Genomic DNA, 19,959 nt, shown 5'->3' with positions numbered 1-19,959 from the left:
ATAGCAGCACAACAAAGCATCTTGCTCCAAATACTGGCAGAGAGTATTATTTCATTTTTTTTAAATGTAGAGGGTAATCATACAATTCCAAATCATGGGAAGACAGATTTCATCTGTAATTGCTAACAATTTAAACACCCACAATTTTTAGCAAAATAGGAAGAAAATCATATAGGCATACATGCGTTTCTCAATAGTACGCATGTTTGTAAATGGCTAGTGAGCCACCTTGACCTGTTCTCCAAGTTTCTCAGCCTTTATTAGTATACTTATAGCCTTTCTAGACATCGTTTCCTTTATGCTAAAGCTGGTGAAGTGACAGTCAACTTCTACACATCAACCTAGGACGAAGGAAATTTAGCATGAAGAACTGACACAATCTCTCCCTCTGTCTCAAAGCTTGTATTTAAAGCAGTGACTGGGTTTCTGCCCTTGAATTACACATCTTGGGGGAAAGAGGGGGGGATTTAGGTAAATCAGTTACATTGCTGACTGCCTCCCCTACAGAGCAGCACTCAGCTGTATCTACACTGTGAATATTTTATTCATATTATATAAATAATATTACCTTCTGCAGCAGAAGCAGTTAAATGCTATACCATACCCAACATCCTGTTAAGCTTCTCAAAAACTAAAAAGTCCTTGTCGTATGAGACACTATTTTATTTCAGACTATGAGAATGAAAAAGAGGGTGATTAAATAAACTAATACCTGATGGAGGGGAAAACTTGTATGCACCAACACACACTTAAACCAAACCCCAACACTTTGTTTTCCCTTGCCAGCACTGCACTCCGTTGCATTGCGCATCCCTTCTCGCTGAAGAAGGCCGTGAAAAGCTCACTGAAACCAACCGTCTCATACTGCTGCACGGAGAGAGTTTTCCAAAGAAGGGAAAAGAGTTTTTCCTAAACTAGAATAAACAGAGATTTGCTGGTATTTCTCCAATGCACACCAATACAACCAAAGGTATGTCTATGCTACATAGCACTGCAAGAGGCACGATTCCTAAGACAGCGAAGGCAGCTACAGAACACGAAATGCTAGAGCTATGCAGTGCCCCCTTTTCTGCAGCAGCTTTGATCGAGCTGGGTAACAACTCAGCTCAGCCAAAGGACATTTTGAATTCAAAGTTTTGTTGCAGGGACTTCTGTCTGTACGGAGGTGCATCTGCTTTGGGTCACTGCACTAGGTAAACTTTTCCTCTAATAACTGCTTAGGCTCTGGGTAAGTGGCAACTTCTAAAAGTATTTAATTAAACATTCTCCTAGCCTCAATAAGTTATAATTATGCTTTCCTTTACATAGCTTTCTCTAGCTCAGAAGAGAAAGCAATCTGTGAAACATGATTAAGTGTGCATGTAACTCCACCACTGCATCTACAACTTCTCCAGCTTGGGCTTTCTCACTATTTACGTCAGTAGAAACTTCAGAGAAGCAAGATCACATTGACCGCTTTGTGAAGAATGCATTAAGATCTTTAAAACACTGTAACACTAGCACTCTGTGATGTATTAAAAAATAATATCATTTTTACTTTATCATCAATGGATTTTTATTAAAACAAGAGACGATTGAAGCAGGTCCCGCTACAATTTATGGAGACCGTAAGCTGGAAGGGAAGAGAAAGCTAAAGGTAAGCTATTCACTGGAAAGCTGGAATTAAAAAAAAACTCAACCCAACCCCACTCTCATGGATTTAGCTATAACCTCAGAAAGAGTTTGGAGAAACATGCTGCTGCTGCCATGCTGCCATCGCAGTTAGTAAACTCCCCCAAAGCGCCAGGACGGAGAGTTCTCTGCTCATTAAAGCCTCTCATTTTAAGAAGAACATTCATTTCCACATTTAAACATAGCAGGCAGACAGGAGCTAGCGAAGTGTGATGTTTGAGACAGTGCTGTTTTATTTCAGGATGTTGACATAATAACTACAATCTATAGGGACCCACTATTGAAAACGCTATTATAAGGTCAAAGCCCATCAATATAATCTTATAGGCAAAAATGCATAATTTTTAAGAAGGTTTTGGTTATATCCTGCTATACAGGTTGGCAGATGTTTTATCTAGCACAGGAGAAAGACCTATGTATGTCAGAAAGTCTATCCTGGCTATATTATACTACCGTGTCCTGTTTAAGCTTAACACTAACACTATGAAGCTTTTCACATTTCACAGAAAATCCTCCATAACAGCTTTACCCAGAGGATTTACTATTTCTTCAACTTCAGACTATTTTTTTCTTCCACAACGTACTTTAGCAACTTTACAGGAGGATGTTAGGTTAAAAGGAGGATTAAAACTGAATATAGATTTGATTCCACTTTGAAATGACAGCTTTTTCTTTATTAAAGAAGTAAACCAGCCATTTTTCTACAGACATTTTCTTTATCACAGCTTGTAATTCTGAATATAAATTGGCTTTAAGAGATCTTTCCCCATGCCATGTGGAAGCACCAGCTCAAGCCCTGCAGACATTTTGATTTAATTACATTCAGAGCTGGTGGATTACTCAGCCATTGTGCCATCTGTGAGGGCTGAGCTAGTGATTTCCCCCATCCTCACAAGGACAGACTTAATTAGACGTGAGGCATCAGTTATTGCATCCTCCAGGAAAGGAGCAACTGTGACAATCGAACAGCAATTTCGCCAGGACCTGTTGGCTCCAGAGAATATTGCTTTCCTTCCCCTTTAACCTTCAGGTTACGTAGGTCACCTGTGTTAATCGTGTCAATCGTGGTTTTGCTAACCATCTGATGCTGTTAAACAAATGAAAGCGCTTTTTTTTTTTTTTTTCTCCTTTCATTTAGCAAAACTTTGCTGTAGACCTCCCGTTTAAAGTTCACAGTTGAACTGAAACGCTCCAAGACACATACACCCAGCTTGTACAGCTTTGTGCTGGAACAATCCTCTGCACGGATCAGATGCTCGAATGATCCTCCTTTACAGCAAAAGACTAAAATATCTGAATGTCTTCTAACTGAACAGTTAAAAAAAAAAACAAACCACACACAGGAAAAAAACTACACTGTCACACTTCATGTAGCAGAAATATGAACAGACCCAGGACTTCAGCCACTGGAATTTGGTATAATTTGGTATTGTTCTCCTCCAAAGCAACAATTCTCAAATTCATCCATCTGTCCTGCAGCATGCAAGAGTGGTATTCCCAGAAGGGGAGTGCAAATGAGAAAACCAATAACCAAGGCATGAATTTTCATAATCCTGCATGCAAGGGAACTCTGCAGACCCTTATTACTGTTTTCATTTGTGGATTAACAAATCTCACTCAAACCCTTTAAAATATACACATACCTACACCGTTACGACAAACACGGTGAAGCTCTATTTGATATTTTTCCGCTCACCATTTGTTAGTTTAGCTAGATATCTGTAGCCATCACTTGAAAACACTCCACATTGAAAGACATACTACAGCTTAAGAGGCAGTAGAAGCTAAATATACCCAGATCTCATATTTTTATATGTCACTCACAGCTGAATGCTCCAGATAGCTGGGTTGTTCAGGTAATTGGTACGTATAATTCTACTGCTGCTACCAAACTGATTTAATTTTGCCACTGTACCTCCATAGTATGCGTTTTTCCTGATGATGTCTGTCCGTAAGCAAAGATTGTGCCATTGTAGCCTTCAAGAACATCTGTAAGAAGAAGGAAAACAATTAAAACTCATACTGACACCTTAAAACTGGATTATCAGCATTTTCTAAGTCTTCCACAATGTTGAAGCTTAATTAGAAAATAGTTTGCACAATAAAGAACAGGAAAAATATGACATGACTAGCTATGTTTAGGGAAAAAAAATCATAACAAAATCTAAATTACAGAACTAGAATTGTTGACATGTCTCACTTCCCTGGGGAAAAAAAATATATATCTAGACCCTAGATATTATCCAATATACCTGTGTAACATAGAAAAGAGAAAACTTAATTGCCGCATTTTAAACCATCACGCACCATAGAGAAATGACACGAACTCATACTGTATATTTCTACTACTAGAACATCCTCAGCAGCTCATGACCTCATTAATTTCCAAGCCTGCCTGCAAAGCAGGAGAGCAAAGCAAGAAGGAAGTCAGACAGGAATTTGCTTTATTGAAAATATTCTTCTTTCAAGGCAGAATGAATCATTTTACATTGCATTAAGATATAAAAATATCCATTTTTAACTTTGCAGAGGTTAATGTCTATAGCAGCGTTCAAAAATCCGGGAGGGTTGTAAACCAGCTGGTTTTTACGCCCAGTCCCACGTCCATTCATTGCTGTTGGGAGAATTACTGGGTTGGACTTGCTCCAGGCAAGTGAATTTAAAGTCTTATGTAGGGCCACCTATTTATAAGTAAAAACTTATTATAGTTGCTAATAAAGAATGAAGGAAATCTTCAATCTAAAAACCAGTTTCCATCAGCCCCTTCTGAAAGACCCCCCCACCCTGGGAAGGATGCAGAGACCCTGGGAAGGATGCAGGGACCTTGGGAAGGATGCAGGGACCCTGGGTACCAGAGCTCTGCCATGGGCCTCCAGAGCCGACACAGTGGATAGAGATAGAGCAGCAAAGCCAGGAGGGAGCCAGCAGCAAGGAAAAAAAAGCAAAAGGAGAGCTCCACTCTTGCAGGCTGCGGAGGGGACAGGGAACAGCCACCAAAGCCCAACTGCCATCTGGCAGGGCAGAAAGCCTTCAGCCTTCCAGTCCCTAAAGGGGCTCCAGGAAAGCTGGAGAGGGGCTGGTGACAAGGGCAGGGAGTGACAGGCCAAGGGGAATGGCCTGAAGCTGCAGGAGGGGAGATGGAGATGGGATGGGAGGCAGAAATCCTTCCCTGTGAGGGTGCTGAGGCCCTGGCACAGGGTGCCCAGAGAAGCTGGGGCTGCCCCTGGCTCCCTGGCAGTGTTCAAGGCCAGGTTGGATGGGGCTTTGGGCAACCTGGGCTAGTGGAGGGTGTCCCTGCCCATGGCAGGGGGTGGCACTGGGTGGGCTGGGAGGTCCCTTCCCACCCAAACCAGTCTGGGGTTCTGTGATTCTATGAAAGGTTCCTGTCCATGGGCATTCCTGAATGCATCTCCTGCTTTTAGAGTTGGCCACCTCCACTTCTGAAATACTTAGTACATTTTCCACCCTCTATATCTACACGAATAGAGGAGAAAAAAAAAAAAAAAGAGATGTGTCTATATATGTGCACATATTTATAGTATATATATATGGATGCATCTATATTATATATTATTGCATATAACATCACATTATTACGTAATATACATAAACACACACACACATATAATCTTATTTGTATCTCCACATGTATGTATATGGGTGGTCCAGCAAGGAAGGAGAATTAAATAGGGTATGTTAGAAAAATATAAAAAGAATGAAGAAGAAATAAGTGTGAAAAAAAAATGAGATAAAAACCACAAAAAGATAATTTCAAAGAAAAGAAATTGATAAAAAGAAAGGAAAGGCAAAGAGATTTTTTTTTCTGAGACAACCATGACATAGACCCACATTTTCTATACAGCCACACTGAGTAAGGATGAAATTGGAATAAAGCCATTTAAAACTATATAGCGTAATTAAACACAGAGTGTAACTTGAAGTTGTGGCAGAACTATTTTGGAGAGCTGAAGAGGACAGATGTGCCTGAGGTTGTACAGACCTCCACAGAGTATTGCTGGGTAAATTTTTCAAATCTTGAAATCTAGGAGAATGACAAAGCTAGAGACTATAATTACTGTCATTCTGGTATTAACATTTTGTATGAATTTAGCATCCTCATCTGTTTATAGAGACACTGCTTATTCTTGCTTTAAGGAAACAAAGTTTAAGGTAAGGAATTATAAATAATAATTGCATAGATGAAACCCCCAGATGTCCAGCCATAGATGCAGTGCTACCCTGAGTTCATGCCTTCAACCCATTCCTTCACCAACAGGCTTCGAAAGAGGGCCAAATTTCACCTGATTGGTATCTCAAAACATTCATTTCCCAGTTAAACACAATCTAAGAGTTCATTACTACTGTTTCTTCTTTTTGCCAAACTTGAGTTAACAGTTAAAGAAAATTTTTTGAATTTTTTTTGAAAAGGCTTATTATCTCCAGGTGAATGCAAGGCACAATGGCAGCTCTGTACTGGTACACAGCCTGGGCGGGGGGGGAATAACCTGATTAATCAGCTGTTATGTAAGAAAAGTGCTCAGAATTTGCATCCATGTATACTAAGATACATCGCTGCTTGAGAAAGCATAGATAAGTAATTTACCTTCCCAATTAGCAAAAAATACTCTATTCTATAAGAAATAGTCCTTTGCATCACCTGCAATTAAAATGGTTGGTGGTCTCAGTAGCAGATTAAGTTATTTTTGTTGGAGGGCTTTCCACCTCAGGATAGTTAATATACCATCTGCCAGCTGAATAGCGAGAGAAGACAGTCGCTGATAGAAACAGCCTGCACAAAACTTAAGAGCAAGGAAGAGGAGGGGGAAAAAACAGATGAACAAAGTGACCGAGCAAAGATCCATTGGGATTTTTACATAACTCATAACAAAGAAGAAAAAGTCCAAGTGCTTTTCCTGGTTCAACTCCCTCTACAATGATTTTCAGTGTGGCTTACCCTCCCCACAAAAGCCAGCTCCTCGACTCAGCCACTCAAGCGCTGCCAGACAGCCTTTTCCGGACAAGCAGCGACGGTCTAAAGCCACAGCCCTTGTGTCGAGGCTACAACACAGACTCGCCCAGATTTTAGGAATTCTTTTAGGAACACAGGAACTCTTTCCAGCAGCACCGGAGTGCCCAGCTGAGCTCTAACAAATGGTCAGGGGCAGCCGTGGACTGGAGACCTTTCAAATGGACCACCACCAAGTGTAGGAGTCTTAATGGCAAGAAGAACGACCAAATGGCTTTATGGAAGTCCTTTCAGCCTCATTTCTACAACCAGATTTTAGCTCTGTACTTCTCTTTTCCATCTCTAAGATTTCTAGTTCTGCGACTCAGCATTTGAGGCCCGTACTTGTAACCAGAATAGAAAGCCATTAAACTACCCAGTGAGAGCAATTCCACCACCCAAAAAATCATTAAAGCCATTTTCTCCTTCTCACAGGACACACAAGCGTTCACACGTGCACTGACACGCTCACAGCTCCAGTGCTCAGCAATAGCTTGTGCCATTTTATATTCTCCCCTCAAAGTAATTGTAGGAAAGATGCAAAATCCAGATACAGACATCCATCTGTGTAGATTCAGACGATGAAGATGTTTTCTGGCAACAGAGAGCAAGAGGAAACAAAGCAAAGGCGGTGGCAATCACACACTATTGTTCCCATTCAGATTTAGTGATAGTTCTTAGTTAAAAAAAATGCACAAGTTCCCAAACTGTGGTCATTGCACCAGTGATGATCCCCCCCGACGCTTCCAGTACTGGTACCTCTGCCCTTGGGAGCACCGTGAACAAACACCATCTCAGTGCTCACCCCGGTGCAAATCGCTGTAACACACAGATTGCGTCTCCTCTACAAAACTCTTGTTTCTAATGTTGCTCACGTATGGAATGTGAAATACTTCGACTTAGTCATTGAGCTGTTTACTTAAACCTAATCCCATTTCTTCTTTAGTGAAAAAAACCTCATTTAGATCATTCTTATTGTCAACATAATTATTATAACCATTGTTTTAGAGCCTGTTAGGCCAGCTGGCGTTTTCTGTAATAACATTAATCACAATGAAACCATCAGCCATTTCATGGGACTATAATGAAATCTGATAACAAATGGTAACCTTGAAAAGCTATCTAAAAAAGTCTCAAAAGATTTAAATAGTGCTCCAAGTTGTAATGTCGTAATGCACTCGGCTCATATTTCCCTGTAGTAAATCACATTGTTCCAGTCTATCAGAAACAGCCCAGGCCATTTCACATTCTTCACTTTATTAGGCTTTAAACTGGAAATTAAACGTAAGGAAATGCAAGCCGAGAGCTCAAGAACATCACTCCGGCTGCCTCCCTCCCTGTCTTATACCCTCCTCTCCCTCGCCATCGCTCTCCTCACTTTCTCTCCTTCTCTTTTTTTTCCCATTTCTCTTTTCTGTTCTTCTACACCTTCTCCCCCCAAACTTGCCATTCAAGTTATCTAGAAGGTCCAAGTGAACGCACATGTAAAAGTATGTTTGGACTCTATGTTCAAATAGGACTTCGGAAAGCATTTGCCTTTCTATTTGGTTAACAAAGACGACTTAATCATTGATTTAGGTCTTCCAAATTGCTCTTAAACAGGATTTTATTTCTCTCACCATTTTCAGAGGAAACCCGCTTCCACAGGGGATATAACTACCCTCCGCAAGTCTACAAACAGGGATGTGCTGCTTCTGTTAGCACACACTGTGGTATTAAAACAGTTCCCCAAACTTCCAAAAGTTGAGTGGTGTGTCAGCAACCTGAACTAATGATTTCTAAGCTCTGTAACTCCAATCCCACATTTTTATTAAAGGCTTACCCCTCTGAAGTCAGAATTGCCGTAATTGGGCTCCCCTCTGAGAAGAGGCAACTGAAGTCTTCTGACTCATTTCCTCTCTCCAACATCAAATAATTTAGCTTCTGGTCCTCACCCCCAATCATCTAGACTCCACGCACGCTGCTTTGCTCGAGGCTGTCCAAGCAAGCCAACCAATTTCCCCCAGACAGAACCCAGGGTTTGCAGTTGGGCTGCTCGCCCCAGGGACCTCTCCCCACCACAGCACACACAAGTCCTCTCCAGATCCAGCTCCACGTCTGAAATGCCACCGAGCCCTTCAGCACTGCTTCGGTAGCTCCTGCACCTCTGAGCAACCCCAAATCTCTCATGCCACATAAATCCCACAGTTTTCAACATTGCTATAAAAGCACAACTCTGACACCACTCCCACTGTCTGCATACTTTGATTTAAAACCAAAAACTGAGGACCAAATCTTGGGGGGCACAGGGAACAACGAGATCAGGTACTACTCGTAACCCCTGAGATGCTATAGCAGTAGTAATACCATCATGGATGGACTATCCAGCGGCGGAACCAAGTGAGAGGTCTGAGGGGGATTTAGGAGGTGGGAGAAACGTGGCAGGCAATGAAAATGCACCCAAAAAGTTTGATTTTCAAGTTAAAATCTTGCAATTTCAACAGTTTCTGAAGGTTTTGTTTTAAACAAACAGGGCACTATCCGATAGGCACTGATGCTCTCATTTCATTTTTAAATGCAGGCTATCTGCGTACAAAACAGCTACAAAACCAGTTCCTTCCACGTTTTCCTTTAATGGTCCATCCTTCCATTCAAAGACACAGCTATTCCACGCTCATCCCGTACTGAACAGTCTCACGCTGCAGGAAGAACATGCTTTTTGTTGCCTACATATATCACAAAAAGCAAGTATTTGTGTGGAATAACAGTCACACAAGAAGAAAGTAGGGAACAACTACTGCAATTCCTTCAGCTCTTTTTCTTTTTTCTTTGTTTGGGGTTTTATTTGGGGTTTTTTGTGGTGTTTTTTTTAACACAGACAAGTCCTTAAAAAAGGAAACACCTGGAATTACTGAACTCCCATACAGACATCTAAACATTTATTCTCCTGTCTTTAAACAGCTTGAGGAGATAGGGAGACATCTTTTTCCCTCCCCGCAAGCAGGAATAATCAAAGACAACACCTACCTTTAACAATCTGCTTGGCACAGGCATTATAAACTTGTTCCTGGGTTGTATTAGGAGGTAACACTCTATCAAAGACATACGGCTTCCCTTGCTGCAAACAAAAGAGAAACTCTGTAAGATAAAGGACATTTAAAACAGTTTACAGACCCAATTTAACAGGCATCCTGAAACGCAGCATTTACTCCAAAGGAAGTCATTCAGTGCAATGGAGACGACAATATTTTGTTGACTAAACAGATGTGACATCTCCTGTGCTCTAAATCCATCTTTTCTATAGCTGGCAAATAAACCGTGGCATATGTTTTCTGTGTGTTCGCATTTGGGTCAGCAGCTACAGTTGCAGGAAACAATAAGCTGAAATATCAGCAATTGAAAGTTGATTATTTTCTCCCTCTCCTGAGGGTTAAGGGGGAACAGCCATATGAATATTTGCAAACGATTTGCTGTTCATTACTGCAAACTGGTGAAAGCTGTGGTGCGAGAAACGAAAATCAGACCTGAGAGAATCAGAGGTTTGCAGGTCCCGCGAGTTGCCTTCTGCCGAGGCCGGGGTGGCCCAGCACAGGCCAAGCACGTGTTCCTTCAGCAGAAATGCCCTGGTTTCACTTCTGTGCTAAACATGCAAATGCATAGGGTAGACCCAGAAGAGGCAGCCCAGTCAGACTGTTTTGTTGCCCTAAGCTTATATTTTATCCAGAAATTGCCATGATTTTTATCCTTAACACCAACAAATAACAAGGTGCCATGCAGAAAGAGCTCCAGACTGACATTTTGAACAGGACCACCACGGAGACCGAGCTGCCCTAACTCCCAGGTGAACCACGACTGACACTTACTCATATGTATAGACAGTGTAGCACCACCCGTACATACACTTCCAGGGAATTTTGATTCCTCTTTGTAGCGAGTATAAATGGTTACAAGAGAAACACGTATTAGTAATCCTAAAAATAGGTTTGCATGACACTTAAAAGGCAAATCAATTTTTAGGACAGCAGTTCAGCTCCTTATAACACAAAAACAAGCAAGATATTTGCATTTAAAATACAATACCTTTATTTAAAGTTATACTAAGCGGACATGTAACATCTTTCTTATCTTTCATCAAAGCCTGTAATATGTCTCCTCGAAGATGTGACACCTGCTCTGAGAACAGCGTAACGAGGGCTTCAAAGCTAACTGGATACCCGATGCAGGAGTCTTGTTCTGTTGAGTCGACGTGCTATTTCTGCCACTTGCAGCCAGCTGTTCAAATGTTGTGCTCAATTAACCATTTTTGTCACACTTTGATTTTACTTCAAGCAGATCATACGCTTACACTTGCCTGCTCCTTAAACTCGGGTACTTAACAGCCACAGGGGAAAATAAGACAGAGAGGTGTTTGCCTGCAACGTGTTTTCTTCATGTTTCATCCCAGAATTTCAGATCTCAAGAATAAAAAAGCAATTTATAAATCGTTTATAAATAATTCATGGTCCTGTGCTGACATGGGGTGAACGCTGGGCCATCCAAGCACCCCACTTGATAAAACGCAAGCCTGAAGAGGCGACTGAGACTGACATCCCAACACAGCCCCAGACCCCAATCCTCGCCCCCGGGAGAGCGGTGGGACTGCTGGGAGCGCCCAGCTGGCACCTACCCCAAATTCTGTCTCCCCACAGCTTTCCACGGACAGGGCACGTTGTGGGGCACTCAGCTGGACAGAGGTCTCCATTCCCAGGATGAGAAGGGCTGCCCAGCCCTGCTACAACTATTCTGGAACAATTTCTCAAATGGACTTTTTACCCACCTACCCCCATTTTGCTTCTTCCAAGCACTAGACAGTAAGCCCTAATGGAAGAGGCCAAACCCCACATGAACCCACAACCTCGGCCATCCACTTATCCCATTTATTTCCTTCGTGCCTGAGTTGAGGCATATTAGCTAAGCAACATGAGCGTGCAGCGGAGAACGATGCCAGTACATCATCCTACCACGGCAAACACGGCACTCCAGGCAAACATTGCTCCAGTGCAATCAACCCAGCTCTTCTACTGAGCTCTCAACAACTACAACGTCAGAGAGGCCCAAAAAACAATCCCGTTGTAATTGTGCTGCACTGCAGCTGAAAGAGGTGCTGGCTGCAACTGTTATTTATCTGCCAAACTGAAAAACTACAAATGTAAAGCAGCAATTCACAAATGTGCTACATAAGTCAACTGTCTTCCTTGGGATTTTTGTTCTGGGAAGCTAAAAGACTGGAATAACCATCGCTGATACCTGAAGAAAATAAATGAATGTGAAGGATCACAAAGCATCTGTCACCAACCACACAAAATGAGAGCACTCCATTATCCAGGCAGCACCTACAGGGTTTTGAGGAGATTTTTCTGGGCTTCATCTCTGCATTGATCTTAGACAAAAACAACTCAAGGCTAATGCTCCTTTCTGCAAAGGAGTGTGATGAGTGGGCACGGACCCTCCTGCCTATCCTCAGTGAGAGAGTTTATACCACGTTTGCTCTACTACCACTTCTCCTCTGCCCTAAATCCTCTCAGTCCTGCTCAGCCCTCTTCTGCCCACCTACATCGTCAGTCACACTCCCTGCTCCTTAGACTTCTCAACCTCCTCCCTCTTTCTTTGTTCAGAAATTGCTGCTTGGCTCTCTGATGGCGAAATGTTGGGCACCTTCCGTGTCACCCCACTCACCTTGTTCAGCCTCCTGACCCTTCCATCCCACCAGCTCTCCTTGGAGCACTCCTCACCACCATCTCCACCCAGCTCCAGGCTCCTGGTGGCAGGCTGTGACCTTCACCCCCTCTCTCATCGGGTTGTCCCTCAGCCCTTCCGCATCCCAGCCGGGCAGCTCGCAGCCCCATTCGGCACGTGTCCCGCAGGAGCTCACGCTCACCTTATAGGGGCTGGAGTAGACCACACCACCTCAGACAGGGAGAACATGCCCAGCCCGAAGGAAGGCTGTGGCGATTCACTTGCCAACTTACTGTTAAAATAGAAGATTTTTCTCTGGATCAGATTGTAAGGTTTTGGGTTTGGGGGTTTTGTTTTGGTTTATTTTTCTTTGGGGGATGGTATAGTTTTAATTTTTGGCAGACTTTCCTCAAAGGTAGCAAAAGCCATATCCATCCTACAAAGGCAACGGTGCTGGCAGAGCCAAAGGTTTTGCTCCAAAACAGAGAAGGAGGGTGAGCAAGCATGAGCGTCACCTCATTTCTAGCAAGTTCCCAAGCAGTACTTTTTCCCTTATTGTCATCTTCAGAAATAACACAACTGCTTTTATTTTTTTAATTCAAGTGTAACTCAGCTTGAATTAAATACCAAAATCAGGAAGATTTCAGCCTTATTAGAGCGTATTCAAGAAAGCAGTAAGAAGCCAGAAATAAAGTGTTATTTTCTTAGTTGATGCTAACAGTTTTATCTGTGCGCCGCCTCCATACATTATTTTTCAAACTTTCTCATTATATGCAGTGTATTATCTCTCATACATAAATCACATCTTCCTTCCTATGCGATTACTTCCTACAGTCCCCCTGACAATCTGTTCCATTAACTTATGCCACTGCGGCATAATGGCTAGGATAAGTGCTCCCATCCACCCACACAATTCCTGCTGAAGTTGTATTGACAGCAAGATAGATTCTGTTCTGGCCCTTCCATAGCAGGAAGAATGCTATTCATATGTATTGCCGATTACTATTTCACCAGCTTAACGTTTAGAGTCTCCCATCGAGTTTACAGGCTTGGCATTTAAAAACCTGAGGATTTCGCAAGCGCATGAAAGAATCCTGACCATAAATGCATGCGTTACTAAAACCATCATTTTACAAGCAATGTCACTAGAAGCTAATACAGTCTCAATTAAAGATAACCAAGTACATTTCCTGATTTAAACAGAAATCTCAACTCTCCTAAATTCCACATGGACAGGAAATGAGAAGTGCTCAGTGCTTAGAGCTGCACGCTATGAATTAGGAGCCTTAATGCAATTTCATGATTAATTCTCTGTGATCTTCAGACAGGCACTCAGGGTTGCCTCCACCAGTGTATCTGCAGGTTACGATGCTAAGCACGACGACAGCCGACCTTCAGGCATCCGAGCTCAGAGTCCAAGGTCCATCCCCAAAGCCTTATAAAAACCACAGGCAAGGTGAGATGGCTTAGAACATAATTTCCAACAGCCAGCGTATACCTCAGATACAGAACTGCTAAAGTAGAAAGAAAGAAAAGGACATACAAAATCCTGGGTTTTGTTGCTTTTTGGGGGCTGAAAGGAGACATTTGAGAGAGATGAGGAATTACAGCCTGAATTAGAGATACCATCCCCTAGAATTAGAAATACCATCCAGATTTCTCCCAGGACAGATGCAAGTTTGTTCTGCTTGAGCAGGCAACAGCTGTGAGCAAGTTGTGTGATGACTGGCGGTTGTGAACATGCCTAGTGCAGTTCTGACCCCAAACACAGAAGCCCTGCTGATGGCGGAGGTGAAGCTCGTTCATACTTGCCTGCAAAATAACCTGCCAGCATATCCTCAACGGGACACTGTTTTGAACGAGACTCAAGGAGAGGTCACACACTGATTTTTTAAAAGACAGAACATCCATCGGTCCATCCAAGGCTCATCTCCACACGTCCCCAGGAGCGCAGAAGCACAAAGGCGGGGGGGACCCAAATGGCAGATTCCGGGAAGAGGTACCCTGACAGGGATGCTGCCAAGGCTGTCCCTGGAGAGCATCTGCCCATGGCCCGTCAAGACGGCTCTCAGGATCACCTCTCAGACTGCTTAGGGGTACAGGACATATTATGGGATGCAGGGGAAGAACATTTCAGCATTGCACAAGAGTTAGGAGTCCTCTGTCCCCTCAGAAGGCAGGAATGTTCTTTTCTCTACAACCTGGACAAACAGAGGCATCCCCTTTCCTCCTGTACAAGGGGTGCATCAGCCCTGCAATCATCAGCCGATAGATCAGGAAAACTTTTGATCCCTGCAGAAACAAAACAGTGCCAAATCACGTGGCTCGGTTTATCAGATTAATCGTTCGGCAAACCGTGACTGCTGAAACTCTGTCATTATTATACTGGCTCTATATTCAAGTCAAAGAGTTTTATAGATGCAGCTGGAATGAATGATCTATGAGTGGGTTTAACATACCATACAAGATGCCACTGCCAGTACATACAACGGATGAGTATACAGGCAATAGAATCATGCGATACGTAGGAGCTTAATTAAGGGGAAATTATTTCCCAGCTAGTTTTCACCACCGTAAGTGCTCTTGTAGGAGAGGTTTTATAAATAAAAGATATATAATTGCAGGCCTGGAAGACAGAATTTTTCAAAGAACAGAAAGCAAACTATTACCAGTGGCAATTCAATTTTTCAGTCGAGGCACATCCTTCGTGCAGCACAGAGTTTCTCCCTTGGAAGGCGGCATAAACCACATTTCTTCTCGCCAGGCTATAGAAGTAGGAATTAAAGTCTTTGCTCCCTTTGAAAACACAGAGGCCACGTTACTAAATGCTGCATCAAACTTGCTCCATTCGCAAGCAGGACAAATAACGGGCCCTGCAAATTTCCCTTGTAATTAGCTAGACCTAATTAGATAAAAGAACTTCTTTTCCCCACAAGTTATAGAGATTCTACAAGGAGGCTGTCGCTATTTTGCTGATAAAGCACAAGAAATAAACAGGACCTATCCCATTCTCCCAAAGCCATCTCTCTCTAGGGAGGATTGAAAACATGAGGATTAAAGGCAGAGGGAGAAACCAAACGCACGTTAGTAAACCAGTTAATTTTAGTTATTATGTTTTTCCTTTATTCAGTCATATTCACTAAGGAAATGCTACTGCCATCTATCCATTTTCTACACTAGCTTACTCTTTAAAAACATTAGCACAGCAGCAATTCACCTAGTAGATGAGAATTCAGAACACCTGGGATAGAAAAAAATAAGGGAATTTATTCTGAATAACCTGAACACACTACATAGTCAAACCAAGTGCTCCAAAAGAAACTCTTAAATCTTGGTAATACTCCTAAAACTCAGTTGGCAAATAAATTAAAACAAGCAGTCATGTATGAACAGGCACTGCAGAGCAACCCGAGCCGAACACAGCATTACTTTTGCATAGAGGGCTTAATTATTGATCTACCTTATGAATATTTCTGTGGAGTGATGGAATTTGGCAAGAGGCCAGCAATCCACTTTTAGCTTTCACCCTTGGCAGAAAGAACCTTTAACTCCTTGCTATAAATCCTGTTTTCAGAAAGCATTATTTTATTTTGGTATAGATCTACAATTTAGGAAACCAAACCTTAGAAATTATTTTAAAGCTTTTCTTCCACCTAGATGCATGACCTGGAAAACACACCCTTTAAGAAACTTTATATGAATTTTAAGTATAAAGATCTCCCAATACAAAGCCAACTACTAAGCAGTACTCTCTAGCAACATTTTTTTTTTACACTTCTGACACAGCAATACTCTCTGTTATTATTTACTTGTTTGGTACAAGCTAGTCACCTGAGGATGAGATGGACCCAGCGTATCCACCCACCACAGACCCCACAAAAGCTCTAACCCCTCACTGGCACCTCTCAGCCGGTCAGATGGAATGTTACCAACATAACGCTACTCACAAAACCAAAAAGCAGTGCAGAATGTCTCCCAGCCCCCAGCCTGGGCATCAGATGCTGAACTGCAGGCTGCCAGACTCCTCGCAGCGGGAGGAGGGCTGGGGCACGGGGCTGGAGAAGCAGCGTCCCAGCGCACCCCAGGCTCAGGAGCTCCATCACTGCTGGAGCCTGCAGCCCGGCTGGGAGCACCCACCAGCACCACGGAAAATGGGACCTCTTCTTACTTGAGAGCAATCGACTTGCTATTCCTCTTCCAGGAGTCCCCAGTGCCACGTGGCTCAGGAACGGGACGGGGAGGTGGAAAGGCCCCGGGACACAGCATCCTCCAGCTCCTCGCCATCCTCATCGCTTTGTGGGCAGATGGGTTTTGCAGGCGGACTGAATGCCTGGCAGTACCACGCACCGCGTGTGGATGCTGCGTTACCAGCACCGCTTAGTCCGTGCATCCTTTGGTACTCCTTCCACGGTGCAGCCTCGTGCCGTCAGGATTAGCAGCATCCTTCCAGCCCACCAGCGCTCTGCACGCCATGCAGCAGCTTGCAGATTTGGGCCTCGGTTACTTAACTGCTTATGCAATGGCACAAAACTGGGTATTTGGAGAGCAGTGTTATCCTCCTGCAGTTAAATTTAATCTCTGAAAAGATGAAGCTATGTTAGCGATTGTGGGAAAAAGGATTTCATTTGGTGCTCTGTACAGCACTAGCTGAAGATGTGCATCATTCCCCCTTTCCTGGCTCTTTCAGCCCACATTAAGAAATTAAGATAACTTTTTCACACTTGTGTTTCTTTTGCAAAATTGTTTCTTTCATCCCTTCTCACAAAAGTAAGTCTTAAGCAGATATGTGACTGTAAGTTCAGCAGGCCTCTCTGCTTTATCATAGGTATAAAGCCTTCTGAGCGAGGAATCAGACACAGACTACTCGGACAGTCCTCGGGGAGACAGGAGAACGTCATCCCCAGCACCATCCCTCTGCCTTTCAGGTGGCTTGGACCACTGTATCATGTGTAACAGATAACTACTGGTTTAATTTAATGTGCTCTAACTAATTTAATAGACTTTTTCAGGCCTATTCGAAGCTACCTTCATAATCTACTCATTTTACTTCAGCAAAGCACAGATAAGCTTAATTAAATTAACTTGAAAATGCTGTCACTCGCATTTCAGAGAAAGATCCCCTGGACATCAGAGGTTCTTAAGTAAACTGAAATCTTGCAAGGATATTTACTACATAATATTCCAAGCCACAATCAGCACGCAGGGGCCTTGTCTAACAAGACACCCTTCAAACGCTTCCAGAAAAAAAGCACTCAACAAGCTCTGAAGATAAGCCAGACTAACTTTTTCTGGTTTTACCAGGCTCCGGCATTTCAGCTAATCCACCTTACTCCTTGACATCAATAGGATAAGAAATTTTGTTTATTTATAAAAATAAATGACCAATATTTTAGAAAGAAAAGACAGAAAAATATTCTGGGTAGAAGAAAAGAGAAAGGTAGGTACCATAATTATAGAAGCCTGAGACTCCTCTAACTAAAGGTCTTGTGATTTTGGCAGCAGTTGATAAAGAAAAAAACCACCATGTATTAATTGTCTAAACGTCTAAATATTGTAAAAAATGCAATACTTCAAATTTGGTTTTAAACTACTGTTTTTTTCTTATTTAAAGAACACTATGATTTTCTTTTAACAAAAATAAAAATTTCATAGCCAGAAGATAATGTAGTAAAACCTATCCGCAGGCAGCAATGGAAGAGGAGTTAGACAAGGCCACCTCATGGGCGGGGGGCCATGGGAATCAGTTTTGCATGGAGCAGCATCTCTGCTTATCGTCAGCACTTATAATATTCCAACAGAAAGCAAAAAAGCTGGGTGGATATTTCAAAACATGAAATGACCGGTTTTGGTGAAGCAGAAGTCCCAAGTAAGATGCTGACCTTCAGCTCCACCTACAGAAGAGAAGAGCAACATAAACCAGCCCCGGTTCAAGACATAACTACATCTTAATTCTGCCGTGGCAGAGTTGTGTTAATCTCCGCTTTGTTAAACATATCACTTACGGATTTATGGGGCAACTGGGTGGCTCAGGAGATTAGTAATGGGATACTGAGCACTGTCAGTTGTAGATTCAAATCCATCTCGGGTCAGGAGAGGTCAAAATGAAATGAGAGGGCATCACTGGTCCATAGAGCAGCTTTCTTTTCAGCATGCTCCGCAAAACCAAGGCTTGAAGGGGATCAGAGAATAAACTACACCACTGGTCACGGAGCATCCCGTCAGGCAGGATATATATCGGCAAGAAGAAACAACTGAGATGCTCGCGCCCCACTGCCTGCATTGTACGGTATTTGTTCTGCAGAGAAAGCATTGCACAAGCATAAACTGTCACATTTGCAGCTGGGCTATATACTCATTCGGTCTCCCGGGGATTAATCCAGAGCCACTAATTTATTGTGCGGCTGAATCCTGAAGGGTCTCGAAACTGCCCAGGCAACCCAACCAGCAACGAGCCCAGACCCCAACAACCGGCGCACACAGCGAGTTCAGGCATAATTCTGCTCCCCAAGTTCTCATTCCATTATCACTGACAGCAAACTATAGGACCAACAGCAACACTGGTACACGTAGTTTATCTTCCTCTGCCCTCAAGAACTGAAAGATCTCAAGTGTTCAAAAGCCCAGACTAGTAGCGTCCAAGACAGGTGAGAGAGGAAGATACCAGCACCCATAATCTAATGGCATAAATGGTACTCCCAGAGATCAGGAAATAACCCCCACCCCTGATACTTGCTGGTTGAGTGTGTTCCTGATTCGCTGGGAGACCAGTCACAACAATTTAGACTCGCTTCCTCATTTACAAACCGAGATACTAAATGCCAGCAGTGCTGGGAGCTTGAGTGTTTACTGACCTGATGTGGTAGCAGGAATTTAAAAGCGTACAATATAACAGCAACATTATCACTAGTCTGCCCCAGCCTCCTTTCATGCAGTCTAATTAAAAAGGCATGCGCTGAAACCACATCAGAGAATTAAGGGAGGAGAACTACAGCACCACTACCTCTGTACTTCCCTCTCCCTTTTCCATTGAAAAGTGATACTCAAAAGAAAGGAAAGGGCAGCACAGAGGGCAGTACTGTATCTAGCTTTATCTGCAGAGATATTTGATGCACAGCTGCCCTAGCATTACCTTCTATTTTGCAACTTGACTGCTTGTAGCCTGGACTTGTGTTGTATATTGGAAATATTCAGCTCTGCATCTGCACAGCTGTAGTAACAGCTACAATTTGGAAGAGCCTTCAGAGAAGCTCAGATGTTGAGGCAGGCAGAGCAATTACCCTGTCACCGAGTAATGCAGACAAGTTGCTCCTGGCAACAAACCTCTTCAAACATGGACGGAGAGCGGTGTTCAGAGAACGGGGCCCCATGCACGAGTGTGGCCATTTTGATGAGCTGCTGCGCACCCGCCATTTCTCTCCGTTCTGGTACTGCGGGTCTCCAGCACCTGGCGCAGACCCATTACCACAAGGTCTCTGTGAAATGCTCATCTAAAAAGCTTATTTAATAAGAACATGGAGCTGGATTAGATCTTCCAGGAAGGAACATGTAGGAACTGCAGCGTTTCATTAAAGCCTTTGATTCCCACCACA

At 43.0% G+C, this 19,959-nt stretch overlaps 1 protein-coding gene across 1 annotated transcript in view; it reads right to left on the bottom strand.

The window, feature by feature from the left end:
- KIF5C (kinesin family member 5C) overlaps positions 1-19,959 on the bottom strand; it is an 85,857-nt gene that overhangs the window by 51,188 nt on the left and 14,710 nt on the right. The window contains exons 2-3 of the mRNA XM_075757286.1: positions 9,683-9,773; positions 3,587-3,660 (exon numbers count right to left, since the gene is read on the bottom strand). Coding sequence (XP_075613401.1) covers positions 3,587-3,660; positions 9,683-9,773 — 165 coding nt within the window. The remainder of the gene's footprint in view (positions 1-3,586; positions 3,661-9,682; positions 9,774-19,959) is intronic.

Source organism: Balearica regulorum, chromosome 6, assembly GCF_011004875.1.
Source record: "Balearica regulorum gibbericeps isolate bBalReg1 chromosome 6, bBalReg1.pri, whole genome shotgun sequence".
In the NCBI taxonomy this organism is placed as follows: domain Eukaryota; kingdom Metazoa; phylum Chordata; class Aves; order Gruiformes; family Gruidae; genus Balearica; species Balearica regulorum.
Note: the sequence above shows the minus strand (reverse complement) of the source record. Positions and strands in the feature narration are given on the sequence as shown.